Below are 18,919 nucleotides of genomic sequence, written 5' to 3' on the forward strand. Positions count from 1 at the left end.
AGATAGACCAATTTGAAGAGCTATGGCAACCCTTTCTAGCGCTGCTGTCCACTGAATTCCGGGAGCTCACCTGCCCGAGGTACCTTAGGCTTCTCAGGCTGAGGCCGCCGGTGACCCCGGCGGACTAGCTTACATGTGAGATGGGGACCCCCGGGGAGGGGGGGGGAGTGCGGGGCTCCTGGCTAGGGCTGCTTTGATGCGGGACCATAGGACGGGGGGGAGGGGGGAGGGTTGTTGTTTTGTTACTGGGAGGATGGGGGATGGGGGGGGGGGGATGGTGTTCTGTTGAGGTGTTGATGGGGGGGGATGCTCTTGCTCAGCTTTGGGGTCTCGGATACGCGCGTGGGATTCCACAGCTTGCAATTCTAGCGTTCAGTCACTGTGTTCTTCCCTCTGAGCCACCGCGCCACCTATTGCCAACCCTCTGGAGATACATCCCCTCTTCTTTGACTGTATTCCATGTATCCTGCCTCCTATCCCCCTCCCCCATGGTTTGTTTTGTTTCAATAAAAAGTTTTAAACACAAATTGGCAAAGAAATTTGGTTTTGTGACTAATGTGAAAACATGACTCTGTGTCCAAATAGGAATTACAGGCAGAGATTTATTGCGTATTGCTCTGGTGATTTCAGAGTTGCATTAGATGGAAAGGGGGAGACATTTTTTGGTGCAGAAGCAGACTCTTAGCACACAGGTAGCTGCTTACCATGTGGAATCATGCACAGTATTCACAAGCGAGTGGGATTTGAGGTTTCAGTCAGTAATGCAAATACATTCTGCATCACTAAGGCTGGTTGCCCTTGCTGGAGTGTAGGCAGACACCCAGGTTACAAATGATGCTGGTCTGAAAAAGCAGTTTGGACATGTGCTTTGTAAAAAATCTGAAAAGTGGATTCATAATGTGTCAGTCTGTAAAAGTGTTTATTACTTGCCAAAAAAAGAGCAGTAAGTGTGCTTTCAAATTGGCAAAGAAATTTCGTTTTGTGACTAATGTGAAAACATGACTCTGTGTCCAAATAGGAATTACAGGCAGAGATTTATTGCGTATTGCTCTGGTGATTTCACAGTTGCATTAGATGGAAAGGGGGAGCCATTTTTCGGTGCAGAAGCAGACTCTTAGCACACAGCCAGCTACTTACCATGTGGAATCATGCACAGTATTCACAAGCGAGTGGGGTTTGAGGTTTCAGTCAGTAATGCAAATACATTCAGCATCACTAAGGCTGGTTGCCCTTGCTGGAGTGTAGGCAGACACCCAGGTTACAAATGATGCTGGTCTGAAAAAGCAGTTTGGACATGTGCTTTGTAAAAAATCTGAAAAGTGGATTCATAATGTGTCAGTCTGTAAAAGTGTTTATTACTTGCCAAAAAAAAGAGCAGTAAGTGTGCTTTCAAATTGGCAAAGAAATTTGGTTTTGTGACTAATGTGAAAACATGACTCTGTGTCCAAATAGGAATTACAGGCAGAGATGTATTGCGTATTGCTCTGGTGATTTCAGAGTTGCATTAGATGGAAAGGGGGAGACATTTTTTGGTGCAGAAGCAGACTCTTAGCACACAGGTAGCTGCTTACCATGTGGAATCATGCACAGTATTCACAAGCGAGTGGGGTTTGAGGTTTCAGTCAGTAATGCAAATACATTCTGCATCACTAAGGCTGGTTGCCCTTGCTGGAGTGTAGGCAGACACCCAGGTTACAAATGATGCTGGTCTGAAAAAGCAGTTTGGACATGTGCTTTGTAAAAAATCTGAAAAGTGGATTCATAATGTGTCAGTCTGTAAAAGTGTTTATTACTTGCCAAAAAAAAGAGCAGTAAGTGTGCTTTCAAATTGGCAAAGAAATTTGGTTTTGTGACTAATGTGAAAACATGACTCTGTGTCCAAATAGGAATTACAGGCAGAGATTTATTGCGTATTGCTCTGGTGATTTCACAGTTGCATTAGATGGAAAGGGGGAACCATTTTTTGGTGCAGAAGCAGACTCTTAGCACACAGCCAGCTACTTACCATGTGGAATCATGCACAGTATTCACAAGCGAGTGGGGTTTGAGGTTTCAGTCAGTAATGCAAATACATTCAGCATCACTAAGGCTGGTTGCCCTTGCTGGAGTGTAGGCAGACACCCAGGTTACAAATGATGCTGGTCTGAAAAAGCAGTTTGGACATGTGCTTTTTAAAAAATCTGAAAAGTGGATTCATAATGTGTCAGTCTGTAAAAGTGTTTATCACTTACCAAAAAAAAGAGTAGTAAGTGTGCTTTCAAATTGGCAAAGAAATTTCGTTTTGTGACTAATGTGAAAACAAATGTAGTAATATATTTAAATAAAATAAAGGAATTTTTTTTTTAGTTTTTTTCAGGTATTGCTGAAGAGCAGTGAACAAAATTTAAGATGCCTACAAAATCCAGAGTAAAAAAAAAGCAGAAAAAAAACCTATATTTGAAGACAACTGGAGGACCTAAGTTAGTTGAAGATGCTCATGTTGGGAAGAAGAAAAAATCTTCTGGTAAGCAAACAAAAGATTTTCTAAGGAACATATTCAAAAAAAGGAAAAATTTACAAAATGTCTGTACTGGAAAGAATGATTTCAATCGAAAAGGACAGGAAAAAATTGAGAATTTAGTTAATGCAAATATACCTTCTGCAACTAAAAAGATAAACTTAAACAGAAAAACAGCGTTTAAAGAGATACGTAGAAAAATGTTTCAGAGGAGAGTTATGTCCAATTTGATAAAGGATGTGAAGAAATATAAGCAAAAGGCAAAGTTTTATAAGAGAAAAAAAGAAATTGAAGCCATTGCAGCAAAGGCATTAGAATTAAAAAGGAAACTATTCATTTTAATTTTGAATAGGATGCGTACATTAGACAAAATGGTTAATGTACTGAAAACACATAGCAAAAGGAAAAGAGTAGTGAACAGAACAAACTTTTGTAAAGTGTTTTTAGGAAAATGGATGCATAGTTCAAGTAGTGAACCTTTTTTTAATGAAGAGAGTTATTTTCAAAGTAATAGTTTGCTGCATGCAGTTGACACCAGAGGTCGTGCTTATGAAGTGAAAAATGGTTGCATAATGGAGAAGGAGATAATGGTTCCAAGAGATGAGGTACAAGTGATGGCGGATGAGGCTATGGGGAGACGTCCTAAAGCCCCAGTGTACACTTGGAATTGTAGTAGTATTTGCACTGTGCGTCAGGAATCTATTGATAAATTTCTTGAGTTTCTAAGAGAATATAGCAAAAAAAGTGTGAAACAGAAGATTAAGGTGCTTCAAAGTCTAGATCAATGCAGAGTGAGAGAGAATACTGGTTTGCAGGGTCATTCTCTGGCTTGTCTATCTAGAAAAGTGTGTAATAGTGTTTTCCATCATTTTAGGATGCTGGCTGTTCATCATACTGAAATGAGAAAGTTTGTGAGACGGTTGTATTTTGCTAAAAGTCCAGCAATAAAGTTAGATGAATTGAATAGGGCTCTGTTCCGTGGAACGGTATCAGATGTAGAGAAGGTTGTTGATGAAATTCAGTTTTGTTACTTTGGTCCTGAACAAAACAGTGCAGAGAAGGACACAGTAAATGAGGAAGAAGTGGAAGAAAATGTAGAACCCTCTGTAAGTAAGACATTTAATGATCACATAACAAAATTTGCAATAATCTCTAATGAAAGACCAAATATTACTTGTATTTGTTGCCGCAGAACTCATTATAGAAAACAAACCAGGTATGTTGATCTCTACAGAAAGAGTGAAAATGAAGATAATTATAAGTGGAAGGATTTTGCCACCTATATATTTCTTGAAAATTGTTTTGAATTGGGTGAAGTTCAGCGTATTTGTAAATACTGTTACAACAAGTTAGAGGAAAATAGAATGCCGACCAGAGCTGTACATAATAATTTAGAATTGGATGCTATTCCTGCAGAACTTTCTGAATTAAATACATATGAGTCTATACTCATTCAATGTGTTCATCCGTTCCAGACCATAGTACGTATGGAGCCCAAAACTGGTAAATTACCTCCTTCAGATTTCCTGAGAGGTTTAAAAGGTAGAGTGGTGTATTTGCCCTTGGATTTGAAAAAAAATATGGAAACTATTGATGCGGATACTTTGGAAACTGAACCATTAATTATTCTGGTTAATGGTGTACCTACAAAGAATAAGAAGATTTGGCAGGAGCTGGTAGATGTACGGAAAGTACAAAGAGCACATTTGTATTTGAAAAGGAATAACAAATGGTATGAATCAATTTATATAGAAGAAGAAGAAGAAGAAGATTTACAAGAAGACACAGAAACACCAACTGGACAAATTGAAAAAGTGGACAAGTCAAAGGAAGAAGAAATTTATGAACATTTTAGCATACATCCTCTTCATTCAAAAGAAGTTATGGGAGACAATATTGATCTATTTCAGATGAAGAAAGCAAAAGGAACTCCCGTGAGTGTATGGGAGGAGAGCTTGGAAGCTCGATGTTTTCCCCAGCTGTTTCCTAAAGGAAAAGGAGGACGATACGATGAACATCCGGAACAGATTCCAGCTTCTGAGTATCGGACTACAAGACTATATGCTGAAGATCCCAGATTTCGACAAAGTATTCCTTATTTGTTCCATCTTTTATTTGAAAGCGACTTGTCTGCACTGTCTTATGCAGTAAATCACATTTTAAAAAGTGGAGTACATTTACAAAATGTGTCTGCTAAGGATTTTATGGAGAAAGTGCAGCACCGAGATGATCATTTGGAAACACAACTGATCAATCTGATGGCTTGTCAGCGTGGGACAAATGAATATTGGTACCGACGCCATGGTGAATTAAAATGCATGTTACGGAATTTAGGAACTCCAACATGGTTCCTTACCCTAAGCTGTGCCGAGTACGCTTGGGATGATTTACTGGATTTTCTACGAGAGGCAAATTCAAACATTAAAAACATCGAATACAAGACAGCAGGAGAACTGTGCTCATTGGATCCGGTTAATGTTTGCAGATATTTCAATCATAGATTTGAGGCTATGATGTCCTTCATCTGCAATAAAAAAAATCCACCTCTAGGAGAAGTAGTGGATTTCTTTTGGAGAAAAGAGTACCAGGCAAGAGGTGCTCCTCATATTCATATGCTGTTGTGGATCAAGGATGCCCCAAAGTTTGGAACAGATACTGATGAAGCAGTGTTATCTTACATTGAAGAATATGCAACATGTGCTATACCAAAAAGCACAGAAGAGAAAAAGTTAAAGGAGCAAGTTTTACGTTTCCAAAGTCATCGGTGTGGAAAATACTGTCGACGGAAATACAAGAGCAAAGATAAATACTACACTAAATGTCGATTTGGATTTCCTAGACCTGTTCTTTCAAATGGAAGAGTTAACAGTTTTATGTCAGCTGTGAGACATACTATCACAAGAAAATCACCTAAGAATACCTACAACCTTAAAAGAAAAGAAGAATCAAAAAATATAAATGACTACAACCCAGTGATTTTATCCATGTGGAACGCTAACATGGATATACAGTATGTAGCTGACAATTCCATTGCTGTTGCTCGATATGTAACGTCTTACATTACGAAATCAGAAAAAACAGAATTGAAGGAAATGTGGGAAGAGATTTCTCACGAGAAAACTGTCAGTAAGAAGCTGTACAGTTTCAGTTTGAAGATGTTATCGCATCGAGAAATTGGATCCTACGAATGTTCAGATAGGTTATCTTCTGCAAGTCTCTACTCGAAATCAAGAAGAATAATTTGGGCAAGTTTAGGCCTTGCAGCAATGAGAAATCGGGTACTGAAATCTGTTGGAGAAATTGAATATTTGGCCGAGAATGACCCAGAAAGTACAGATATTTTGAAATCAAACATGTTGGATACATATTACCCAAAGAGAAGTCATCATCTGGAGAACATGTGTCTCTATGAAGTGCTGCAGAACTACATTTATTCACGGAAAGCCGCAGAAGACATCAACAATGGAAAATATAAAGTCATTGGTGAGGAAGGATGTTTGGTGAAGCAAACAAAAGGAAGTTTGATAAATCACCGGAAGCTGAGTTGCGACACTACTGACAAAAAGGAATTTTACTACTTGGCTCTTTTACAGCTGTTTAAACCATGGCGTACAGAGGATGAACTACTGGGAGAATTTCAAAGCTATGAAGATTCATTTAATGCTTGCAAAGACAGCATACAATGCAGAACATTCACAACTTATCTGCAAATGTTAAATGAAGAAATTGAACAGGAAACTACAATTGCAGCAAAAATAGCTAGAGACAGTTCTCAGGACAGCCAAAGTTCAGGAACACTCAGTCAAGATCCCCTAGGACAACCAATCGTTGAAAATGAAGCATCAATAGCCATGAATGAAGTGGAAACAGCTATGAATCAAGCTCAAGAAGAATTTATAGACTTACAAAATTTGGAAAGACAACTGAATCAAGAGCAGCAACAAATTTATGAAGAGATCAGAAACAAAATTGATCACGGATTTCTACATGAAAAAAAAGAGTGCTCATGCACATCATTTCATCCAATCAGGATGTATGTAAGCGGACAAGCTGGAACTGGAAAAAGTTTCCTAATAAAAGTCATCAGAAGCTACCTACAGCAAAAAACGGATTCTACTTTGTCTTGTGTGGTTACTGCTCCAACTGGGTTAGCAGCATATAACATAAAAGGAATCACTTTACATCGTTTGCTAATGTTACCAGTGGAGCATGAGAACAAAATACAATACAACAAGCTAACTGGAGAAGCATGCTTGGAAGTTTCAAGAGTATTGAAGAAGATGCAAGTTCTCATTATTGATGAGGTGAGCATGGTATCGAACTTAATGCTTGCCTTTGTGCATTTAAGAATGCAGCAAATTCTGAAGTCAGACTATGACGTGTTATTTGGAGGAAAACACGTCATAGTTTTTGGAGATCTTTTGCAACTTACTCCAGTTAAAGGACAACCAGTGTTTAATACTGTGACACATGAAGACACGAATAAGTCATTGGGAAGCATAGGTAATACAAATATTTGGTCCTTCTTTGAGTACAAGGAACTTACAACTAATATGAGGCAAGCAAACGATGAAGAATATGGAAGTATTCTGAAAGATATCAGGATTGGACTACTCACAGAAGCTGGCAAAAAAGCATTACAGACTCGGCTGCTACATAATTTATTTCCAAAGGAAGAAATAGTTGCAGAGAAGATATACAAGAACATTGCAGAAAACAAAAGTGTCATCTGCTTAATGCCAACTCTACGTGAATGCTCAATATTCAATGAGGAGCTTTTGAAATTGGAAAAGAAAGATATCAGGAAATTGGAAGCAGTGGACAAAATTGAGGATGGAAGAATTACTGTCACATTAACAGGCACACTGAAAAATAAATTGGATTCACTAGAGAAGAAGATTTCCAAAACAGCTGGATTAGAAAAAAATCTATATGTTTGCATGAACTGTAGAGTATTTTTAAGGAGAAATTTGGATGTTGAAAAAGGTTTAGTTAATGGAGCTATGGGAAGAGTTGTGGGTTTTATTAATTATCAGAAAAAAGATGAAATTGAATGTTTAAAAATAAAATTTGATCAGATAGAAGAAGTTAAAGATATTTGTCGTTGTACAGTTCGTTTCATGCTTGTGAAAGACTTATATGTACGTAGGAAGCAGTTTCCGTTTTCTCTAGCATATGCTGTAACTATTCACAAGTCTCAAGGATTGACTGTAGATTGTGCATTTGTGAACATTGGTTCAACTGTGTTCAAAGAAGGTATGGCATATGTTGCTTTGTCACGAGTGAAAACATTATCAGGTTTATTCATGATAGACTTTGATGATTCAAAAGTTAGTGCTGATACAAACTGTGTAAAGGAGTATAATAGATTAAGAAGAAGCTATGCTCCTCATTTAGGTCAGTATCCTGTGTTGGAGAAACGTGTAGTTTCTCGTAAAAGGAGAAATGAGAATATCTGTAATGAAGATGTAGAGAGGAGGAAAAAAAAGAGGAGTGATGTAATTGCAAGCAAAAAGAATAAGGAAAATGAATAACAGGTTGTAGGATGTTATTTTGAAAATAGCTCTGGTGTCAACTGCTACGCTAATGTAGTGCTGAATGTTGCATTTTATCTGGAAAGTTTGCAAGAGCAGATAATAGTAAATCAGGGAAAAAGATTCTGTACTGTGCTGAGTCTCCTTTTTGAAAAGCTGAGTAATGATAAAACTCAAATAGAAAGTGCTACTGAAATTAGAAAAGTTTTAGATGTATGTTCAGGACGAACACAGTTTTCTCAAAATGTACAGCAAGACGCACAGGAATTCTTGATTTATTTTCTTCAGGTACTGGAAGAAGAAGGGGTTAACATTGAAAATTTATTTGGTCTCTCTTATAAATGGGAACATAGTTGTGAAAACTGTTATAATATATGTGGCTCTAATGTTGATTCTGAAAGGTTTATTTATTTAACATTGCCAGAGAGTAAAACAGTCACTTTTGCTAAATTAGTTAAAGATGCTAATCATAGCATGCAATGCAGTGAGTGTAAATCTGACATGTTTTCAACATTAATTTTAAAGGAATACAGACAGTATGTAATTTTAATGATGCAACGATGTAGAGCTGATGGTTCAAAATTGGATACTTTAATAAAGAAGTTTACAGGACAGCAATTATCAATTTCAGGAAAAACTTTTGTAACAGTTGCAATAATTTTCCATGATGGACCTACTGTAACTTCTGGTCATTACACAGTTTATCTTAAATGTGAAAAAGGCTGGACACTGTGTAATGATTCCCAATTGATTTTTAAGCAACGTTTGCCTTTTGATTTAGCAAATTCCTATCTAATCTTCCTGAAACCTAAATTTTAGAGAGATTTGACAACATCTGGAGAAAACAATTTTACCATTTTATTGGATTACCATTTGGAATTTACAAATAAAAAGATTTAACAAATTATCATTTGGCCTAATGGAAAGGTAACCAATTGTAATGTGGAATTTTTCCATTTTTTAAGGAAACTTTGGAAAACCAAAAATTTAGAAAAAATCGGTAACATCTGCACAATTTAAATTTTGGAATGTTATTGGATTGCCATTGGAAATTTTTTCAAAAAAGATTTTTAAAATTACTATTTGGCCATGCGGAAAAGTAAACAATTCTATTGTGGACTTATGTAATTATTAATTAATCTTTCGGAAACCAAAATGTTACAGAGAAACGGTGACATCTGTACAATTTAAACTTTTGTTTTTTATTGGATTACCATTGGAAATTAAACAAAAAAAGAATTTTAAAATTACTATTTGGCCTAAAGGAAATGGAACCAGATGTATTGTGGAGTTATTTGACATATATTATTGTGATTATACTTCTGAAACAAAAATATCAGACGGTATTTTAAAGAAATAAGTATAGATATTAGATGATATTTTTTTAGAATATTATGCATTTCTTTAAAGTTATGTTTATGAAAAAAGAGATTCTGGGCTTTTTTAAAAACAATCTTTGAGATTGTTAATTTTTTTTTGCCTGCTGTTAAATGATGAATGCAATTGCTTTCACAATTTATAGTGAAATGCAATATTTTCTGAAAACAGCAAAAAAAAGGCAAAAATATTTTTTGAAAAATATGTAAATATGTGTACTGTATTATTAAATGTTTTATTAAATATTAATACTTTTTTCTTTTTTTTCAGATTGAGATAGAACATTTTCGAAAACTATAACCATTTTAAAAGCAATTAAAAATAAATTAAATGAATAAATCTTTTTTTGAGTGGGTATGGTAAGTCAATAATGTCATGGTCCCTTTTTTCCACTTCTCTACAATCACATTTGCAGTTTTTAATTGTAGTCTCTCAAGGACCTTGTAATGTGATAATTGATTTTTAGTGTTTTTAAAAAAAAAAAAAAAAAATTACGCGTACCGTACGCGTACGGTAAAAAAAAAAAAAAAAAAGTTTTTAAAAAAATATATAGAAAATAGATGAAAGGTAAGGTTGGCTCTTAAAAGAGCTGTTGTGTTCATGCAGGGACAGAGGAAAGAAAGATTGGGAATATTAGACGGTACGACAAGTGTGCTGATCTATTTTACTGTTCACTAGGGAAACACTGGTCTCCCTATAAGTAATTAGATCGTGACAATGGGCGCACCGTACTTCAACCCTCGCAAACCGAGGGTTAATTTCCAGAGGACCAGAAAAAGGAGATGCTCCCCCCACAGATGAAGGGCTCACCTGACCTGCAGAAGAAGGAGTCGGCTCTGCAGATGATGGTCCAGGCTGAGCTGCTGTGGATGTGCTTGGTTGATTTACTGAAGGGTTACCTTCAGTAAGTCGAGCATGTGTCCTTCTGTGTACATCCTTAAGGTGTCTCATCATGGTGTGATTCCCAAAGGAATACTTCCTGTCAGGATTACCTCTTGAAAGTACACGCTTACACAGCTTGCAAGTCACTAAGGGTGCATTTACCTTTTGCTGGCCTTCTGGAAAAGTAAAATAATCCCATACGTAAGAGGTCTTTTGTTTCCTCGCTCTCTGCCTCAAGGTAGTGCTGCTAGCCTCACTCTCAGAAGAGCTCTGCTGTTCTGCCATTGTATCACAAAGACAACCCAGCTCCTTCTCCTAAGGGATCACAAGCAGAAATGAGGGGAATGGGTATGGTGTAGGAGAGTTCTAGAACTGAAAGTAGTTTCAACCAATCAAAAGTTGTGTTTCATGATCACATGACCTACCGTACGCTTACGGTACGCTTACGGTGCGCTTACGGCAAAAGTACGCATGCGCGTAAAAAAGACACGCGCTTGCGCGCATGCGCATAACAGTCACTCCCCGACACTTCCGCGTAACGTGCGCGTGTAGTGTACACGCGTACGCGCCCCACGCGGAGTACGCGTGGCTACGCAAATTGCGTAACTATACGCAAACAGCGTAGATAAATTACGGACATTGCGTAAACCGTACGCTTACCGTAAGCTTACGGTACGCGTACTAAAAAAAAAATAAAGAAAAAAAGGAAAAAATGTATTGTTAATAAATTTTACCTGTTTATTTTATAAAATATATTAAAAAAAACATATTATAGAATTTTAAAAATTTATCCATAGTCTTTAAAAAAGGATAGAAAATTAAAATAAAAATATGTAAAAAAAAATAGAAGAAAAATAAAAAAAAATTAGCATTTAAAAAACCTTGCAAATTCACTGAAAAAACCATGGGTTTCACACACGTTATAGTTAGGAATTAGCATTTAAAAAACCTTTGAAATTCACTGAAAAAACCATGGGTTTCACACACGTTATAGTTAGGAATTAGCATTTAAAAAACCTTAGAAATTCAATGAAAAAACCAAAGGTTTCACACATGTTATAGTTAGCTGGACATTTCACTCGTAAAAAACCAATGAAATTCCCCCGTTATAGTTAGTTCAGCTAACTATAACTCGCGCGCCCGCAATGCACTACTGATGACGTCACATATTACATCACTCATGACATGGTCAGTGACATCACTCATGACATCACTGATGACATCTCAAATGACATCACTGATGACATTATCCTTGTGACAGAGTGGTAGACCTCCTCTCACCCTAATATAACCTTTGATACAAACATTCAAAAATAGACACTAAAATTTTCAAAACAATGGACATACCAATAACAGTTACAACAACCTATTCAGTACGTCTAAGATCCACATCCACATCCACTCATCCACCAACAATCCTATACAGTCACTCATACATGTACTCACACATCATATGTACTCATACACCTAAACATCCTGTAACACAATCCCACTCATCCATAGAGTTACTCACACACATAGTCACTCATGCTAATAAAGAATCAAACATCCATTTACTTGCATATACAGTTATACACACACCAGCACACTTACTTTTACAGAAACTTAAACATACTTAGTCTTTTTAACAATCACTTATAGAAACACATACTTATTCATACAGGAACTCTTCCAATCTCTCACTCTCACATATACTCACTTATAAACAACAATAGTCACATATACTAATTTAAAACATATGTAGTTACTTATGAAGACACTATTGAGACAGTCATTGACTCACTAACACACCCATGCACACACTCATCCACCCATACAGTCCTGCACACATGCTGTCTTCAACACATACAAACAGTGAGTCACTCATTCATGCATCTATGCACTACGTAATACCCCCCACCGCACCATGAAGACACTCAGACACTCATACTGATACTCAAAAAACCAACTATTAACCTATATAGACACTCATGTAGCTACTCACCAACCCATGCAGCCACTTATATACAAAGTGAGAGACTGATACAGGTATTTACACATTTAAACATTACTCACTAAGCCATGTATTCAAAAAGATACACTTAATCAGTCAGTTATACAATCAATTTTTCAGAAACAAATCATCAATTTAGACACTTATATACTCATTTATTCTTCCATCGACCTTGAGATATACATATATTAAAACATATTTAATTTTCAGAAAAACACACATTCACTGGATGATGTCATCAGTGATGTCATTTGAGATGTCATCAGTGATGTCATGAGTGATGTCACTGACCATGTCATGAGTGATGTAATATGTGACGTCATCAGTAGTGCATTGCGGGCGCGCGAGTTATAGTTAGCTGAACTAACTATAACGGGGGAATTTCATTGGTTTTTTACGAGTGAAATGTCCAGCTAACCATAACATGTGTGAAACCTTTGGTTTTTTCATTGAATATATATATATATATATATATATATATATATATATATATATATATTCAGCTCAAAATCTTCACTCAGCGAATGAAGGGGACCGCACACAGCAAGGTTTCTCGGTGATATTTTATTTTATTTCATATCCGAGAATCAGCAGGACGCGTTTCGGCGTTCGCGCCTTTTTCGACTTGTATTTACAAAGTGCAGTTGACTCGAGAAATAAATATCCGGATCACTGGTTCTAGTTCCGGTTCAGTTGCCATGAACAAAAGGAAATGGAAAAAAGACTAATCAGTAATATTTCGTCCGAGTAAAGTTACAAAAGGACAATAATTTTATCACTTAATTACATTTATATTTCATGTTATTAAGTCAAAGCATTATTAACATTTTATGTTTAGTTCATCAATAGAAATGTAGACAAACGAATCAATTCATGACAAAGGCAATCATTCCAAGTACCATAATGACAGTCTTTCTAGGAAGTCCATATTATTTTATGGCAGTTAAGGTAGAGGCATAACACCACAAAATTGAGCCCTGTATGGGCATTAGTAACAGTCTAACAAAATTAATGAAAAATTATTTTTTCTTTCATTCTGCAGGTTACTAAGTCCCCAATTATTCTAAGATCTCTAAGCTATCCTAGATGACATGCCAGTTCTTCCTCTGTATTGAGACCATAAGGAGAGGTGGTTTGGAGATCAATAATGAAGCGCAATTCTAATCTCCTCAGTTTCAATTCCCGGTTTCCTATACGGTCACTGGGTGCAACGTGGTCCAGACAAAAAAATGCTAGTAAATTCCTATTACTATTGTGATATTGGGCGAAATGTCTGGCCACAGGATATGAGGGGTCCTGTTTTTCAATTGCTCGAGCATGTTCAAGGATGCGTTTTTTGTGGGGTGTATTGTGCTACCAATATATTGCTTAGGGCAGGGACACGTAAGGCAATATATGCAGAAAGATGTATTGCAAGTTAGGAATTTATTGATCAATCTAGGTTTTTTCATTCCAGGGACATTATATGCTGATACCTTTTTACTATGTCTGCATGCCTTACATTTTGAACAAGGAAAAAAGCCAGTGACATTGCTGATACGTTGAATGAATGGTGTAGGTTCGTAGTGACTCTGAACCAGTTTATCTTTTAGCGATCTACTTCTCCTGAATGTTATTTGTGGATAGGCTGGTAAAGAGTCACCGATAACTCCGTCAGATTTCAGGATGTGCCAGTTTCGACACAAAATCTTTCTCAGAGTATTGGTCTCATTGGAGAAGGTTGTAATGAACCTAACCGTATCTTGTTCTGACACATCTTTTTTATGATGGGTATCTAGTAGGGACTGCCTGGGAATTTTGTTAACCTTACTTAAGGTTTTTTGTAGTAAATTAGGGCAATAACCTCGTGATCTGAATCTTTCGATAGCAGCAGATGCTTCATACTGGAAGTCAACTTCACGAGAACAATTCCTTTTTAGACGCAATAGTTCTCCATAAGGAATGCTGTTTTTTAATGATTTCTGATGACTGCTATGTGCTTCCAGTATTGAATTCCCTGCAGTCTCCTTTCTAAAGAGAGTTGTACATATTTTCCCTTCTTGGACAAAAACCTTAAGATCTAAAAAAGGTACTTCTTCCGTACTAAGCTGTCCACTTAGATGGAGATTTAGGGTATTGTTATTAAGTGCTGCTATGTACTCTTCAGCTTCGCTTTTGGGACCTTTCCATAGGATAAACAAGTCATCTATGTATCTATACCACAAAATAATATTTTTGGTCCAATGAATATATGTATCAGCCCAGGCCACCTGCCTCTCCCACCAGCCCACGAATAAATTCGCGTAGCTGGGGGCGAAGCAGGTGCCCATCACTCTGCCCTGGGTTTGTCGATAATGTTGTCTATCGAATAAGAAGATATTGTTGTTAAGGCAGAACATAATGAATTCAATTAACATAGTATTATGTTCGGAAAATTGGAGAGATCTCTCTTTCAAGAAGTATTGCACTGCTTGAATGCCATGTTCATGTTTTATGTTGGTATAAAGACTAGTGATGTCAAGTACGATCATGAGCATCTCAGGTTCCCATGGTGTATCAGTGATATTCCTGATAAAATGTGTCGTATCTTTGATGTACGAAGATAGTGTCAGAACAAATTCTCTCAGGAAAAAATCAATATATTGTGGCATGTGTTCTGTCAATGATCCTATGGAAGATACAATAGGACGGCCTGGTGGTCTAACTGCATTTTTATGTAATTTAGGCAAATGATAAAAGGTAGCTGTGATTGGGTATTGACATGTTAAATACTTGAATTCGTCATAATTGAGCATATGGCGATCTAGCCACTTTTAAATCAACATGTGGTATTCATCAATACTTTCTATGTATTCTGCTTTGGTAATTGGGCGATAACATGCCCTATCTGAGAGTAATCTCACAGCTTCCTCCACATAAAATTTCCTAGTCATTAGCACCACATTTCCTCCCTTGTCAGAGGGTTTGCAGATTAAATCTGGGTCATCCATTAATTGTGACAGAGCAGCTTTTTGTTTCCATGTCAGGTTGCTGTTTAAGTTCTTATTCTCTGTAAGTCTCATTTTCATAAGATCTTTCTTGACAGATTCTTCAAAAATGTCTATAGTGTCATAGGTCGACATTGGAACAAAAGTTGATCTTTGCTTGAAATTAGTTCTTGGGGCACGTTGTTCAATGCCAAAGCTTTGGATGCAAGAGACATCATGAACAGAATCAGGTTCAATTAACTGCTGACTGGATAAAATTCGTAATGTTTCCAGATCTTGCCCTGTGAGTGCTGTTGATAGTTCAGGTGTTGAAATTTGGTTGGATACTTCACTCATGTTATCTTGTGCACCTTTTAATTTGAAGAATTTTTTCAATTTTAATTTTCTGGAGAAATGGTATAGGTCAATGCGAGTCTGTGTGTATTCACATCTTTTAGCTGGGCAGAATGTTAGTCCTTTTTTGAGTATTTCTTGTTGGTCTTCTGTAAGTATTTTTGGAGTCAAATTGACAATGGTTAAATCATCCATCGTACCTACTTTTTGGACCCCCTCCTGCTGCGAGTCTGCCATGCGATCCCTCGACCTTGGTTTTGACTTTGTGCGCCCACCCCGTCTGGGTTTTCGGCCGCATTTCTTCTCCTTGTCGTTTAAAATCTGCCGCGTCCCCCTCTTTGTCGCGAATTTCGCATCAGGTGGAATTCTTCTAAAAAACGACTTTGTGTAGTGGAAGGCATGGGAGTCTCGCCAGCATCATCTCCTGACTGTTCTGCATCAGTGCTCACATTAGATTCCGAGGTGTCTCGGATTTCTTGTTCTTGAGAAGCTGTATTTTGTTGTGCTTTTCTCGCTCCATCAAATTTACGGGCAAAAGTGAGTATCCTTCCTTGTGCATAGTCCCTTGCATCATATATATATAAACTCGACCTGAAGGTATTGGACCGCTTTACATGAGCACCAGTTACATTACACAAGGAGACATTCATTTTTAGTAGGCACAGGAGTTTAAATGACTTATCCAGAATCACATGATGTTGGGCTGAAAATCGAACCTGGTTCCCTAGTTCCCAAGTCAGCAGCTCTGCCCATACGGCCACATCTTCTCCCCTATGTATGTATTTAATGGCAAAATACACATTGATAATTTAATTATTTGATCGAAAACATCAACTGATTTTCAAGGTGGTGTTTTACATGTTAACAAAGACATATGAAACAGACCACTAAGAATGTGAAGTCGAAAATAAACATGGGTCATCAGAACATATTGGAGTAGAAAGCCCATTGCTAAACATAAAGTACTTAAAAAATTATATTTCATTCTTAAGATCTGGAAGACTCGTTTCATTCATAACATCTACAAAATGTCCAGCAAACATAAAAACATATTTCTTTGTCACAGGTTTTTAGAAGATAACATCGACAAAGCAGCAAGCACATGATGTGACATAATTAATCCCATCCTTTCGAATCACTTTTGGGATACACATTTTTGGTTCTTAGTTTGTAAGCATGAAAAGTGGAGTTTAAATTAGAAAGAAAGCAACCCTGGGGTTTGGGACATTCCACACAAATCTATGGGGATTTTCCTCTAATATCCATAGCAACATAACAGTCCAATGAGCTAAACGAGGCTCTGCCACCCCCACCCCCACCCCCGAGGGGGTCTGGTGTTCTTCACATTTCTCTCGGTCCCAATAGTTCCAGGGCACTCCTGCACTGCGTGCCCAGGCATCAGAGCGAGGCTGCCTGTCACGTCTGCAGAATGCACAATGTCAGGCGGCCCTGCGTTGCTTTTTACAAGCCATCAAAGGACCACCAAAGGTGGGCTGGCTGCAGCACTAATTTAAAGTCAATTAAGCAGCAGGTAAATCTCACTTAATGGGTTAATTTGTGGACACAGAAGCAAGAAGGAGTGGCAACAAAATACCTCTGAACTTTAATTTATACAGAAGGAAGTTTACCTTTATCAGCCCGGGGAAGGATTAACTGCCGGGCAATCTGCTTTGAGCAAGTGAAGCATTACCAATCTGGTAAGGAATTCGTGTCTCAGAGTCAGGGGTCTTTGCTTAATGTTGTGGTTATAAACAATGATGTGCGTCACACAGCGCCATTTGCTAACCCCTCCTTCGCTGCTCTTCACACTCACACCGAAAGCAGTTCTTAAAGGTTAACGTAAATAACGCACACCTTATATTATATTACCCTTCTCCAATTTTAGAAATGAATTCCATCGCTCAAGTGCTTAGCAGGTAGAAGCTTATGTTCAGCTCGTTAAGCTTTTGAAAATGCCAGCCCTAAACGTCACATGGAGATTGTTGCCAGCTGGCCCTATGCCACTTGGGACACAATGACCCTGCCTGCGTTTTTATTTATCAACCTAAAGCATTCTGGGAATCGTAGTATGGTTCTCAACTGACACACATATTTTACTAAGAACCAAATTGTAATGGTTTGGAGAAAGAAAGCACAGGACTGAAGTAGAATCATCCGGCCATCCACTCGTGTTTTTAACGTGGAACAGAGGCAGAACCATGACAACAAATATATGCTTTAGAATAGCTTTTTTTTTTTTTTCGTGGCCTCTTTTTTCAAGTCACTTTTTCACAAAATGTACTCATCAGCTGCAATAAAGTCAGTCGCTCGAAAACATTCAGCGGATTCGTAGAAATGATATATATTTGACACTCCAAGTGTCCATTTAACCAGTTATTTTGCCCTTGTTCGTTTAATGTATACCAAGTATTCGAAACAAGGAAGATAATTCCAATCGGTAGAATGAAAACTCTATAACTGTTTTTACAGATTATTATAAAATATATGACTTCTAAGTTTAGTCGAACACAAATGTAAACAGTATTGAGTTAAAATTAACATATATAAACAAACACTTTAAAAAATTAGCCCTTTATCGCTTTCTTTTTTTACTTTGTGATGCTGCTGCACCTCCCAGACCCCATTAACGAACTTTTTAATTAAAAAAACCCTTCCCCCCACCTCCTCCTGTAGCCCACATGACACAGCATATCATTTGTCCTGGCACGCAAGAGGATAGGGCAATAATGTATCAAAGCGAGAAAGGACTTAGTAATGCAATCATCAGTATGTAATTAAAGCATTACCTAATCGTTTTCTCTCTCAGACCCGTTACTTTGTGAGATCTACTGAGGCAAAATATTTTTTTTGTAAAAAGCAAGACAACTGAATCTGTAGGCCCAGAATTTAATAGAATATATTTATCCTCCCCTTTCACTTCATAAAAGAAAGAAGCTTTGTTCCACAAACATCATTAACCCGTTTGCTGCTAGGCCTTATGACCCCCCCCCCACCACCACCACCTCTGCCCCCTCCCCCCATGCCAAGTCTTTCTTTGGCTATTTTGGAGTAGTTCGTGCTTAGGCCCTCAAAACGTTTTATCCTCATCTGGTGTCCATGCCAAATTTGCATTATTTGATGCAAAATCCTGTGGATTGTAAAGGTACCTAGGGTTTGTGGATTCGCCTGGAAGGGACTCAAAAATTAGCCAAAATACAACGACATTTTGGGTTTTTGGGGAAAAATGGGGAAAAAAGTGCTGCAGAAGAAAGCGTCTAGTTTTTCTCTACAAATGGTATCAACAAAGGGTTGGTTGTGCTAAAATCATCATCTTCCTAGCTTTCAGGAACAGGCAAAG

General features: G+C 37.4%; 1 protein-coding gene across 1 annotated transcript in view; it reads left to right on the plus strand.

Annotated features, from left to right (window-relative positions):
• The window catches only part of LOC146821611 (uncharacterized), a 39,284-nt gene extending 25,911 nt beyond the window's left edge, over positions 1-13,373 (plus strand). The window contains exon 3 of the mRNA XM_085609880.1: positions 13,326-13,373. Within this exon, the coding sequence (XP_085466006.1) occupies positions 13,326-13,373 (48 nt within the window). The remainder of the gene's footprint in view (positions 1-13,325) is intronic.
• The last annotated feature ends 5,546 nt before the right edge of the window (positions 13,374-18,919 follow it).

This window comes from Triturus cristatus, chromosome 6 (genome assembly GCF_964204655.1).
Source record: "Triturus cristatus chromosome 6, aTriCri1.1, whole genome shotgun sequence".
Taxonomy (NCBI): Eukaryota; Metazoa; Chordata; class Amphibia; order Caudata; family Salamandridae; genus Triturus; species Triturus cristatus.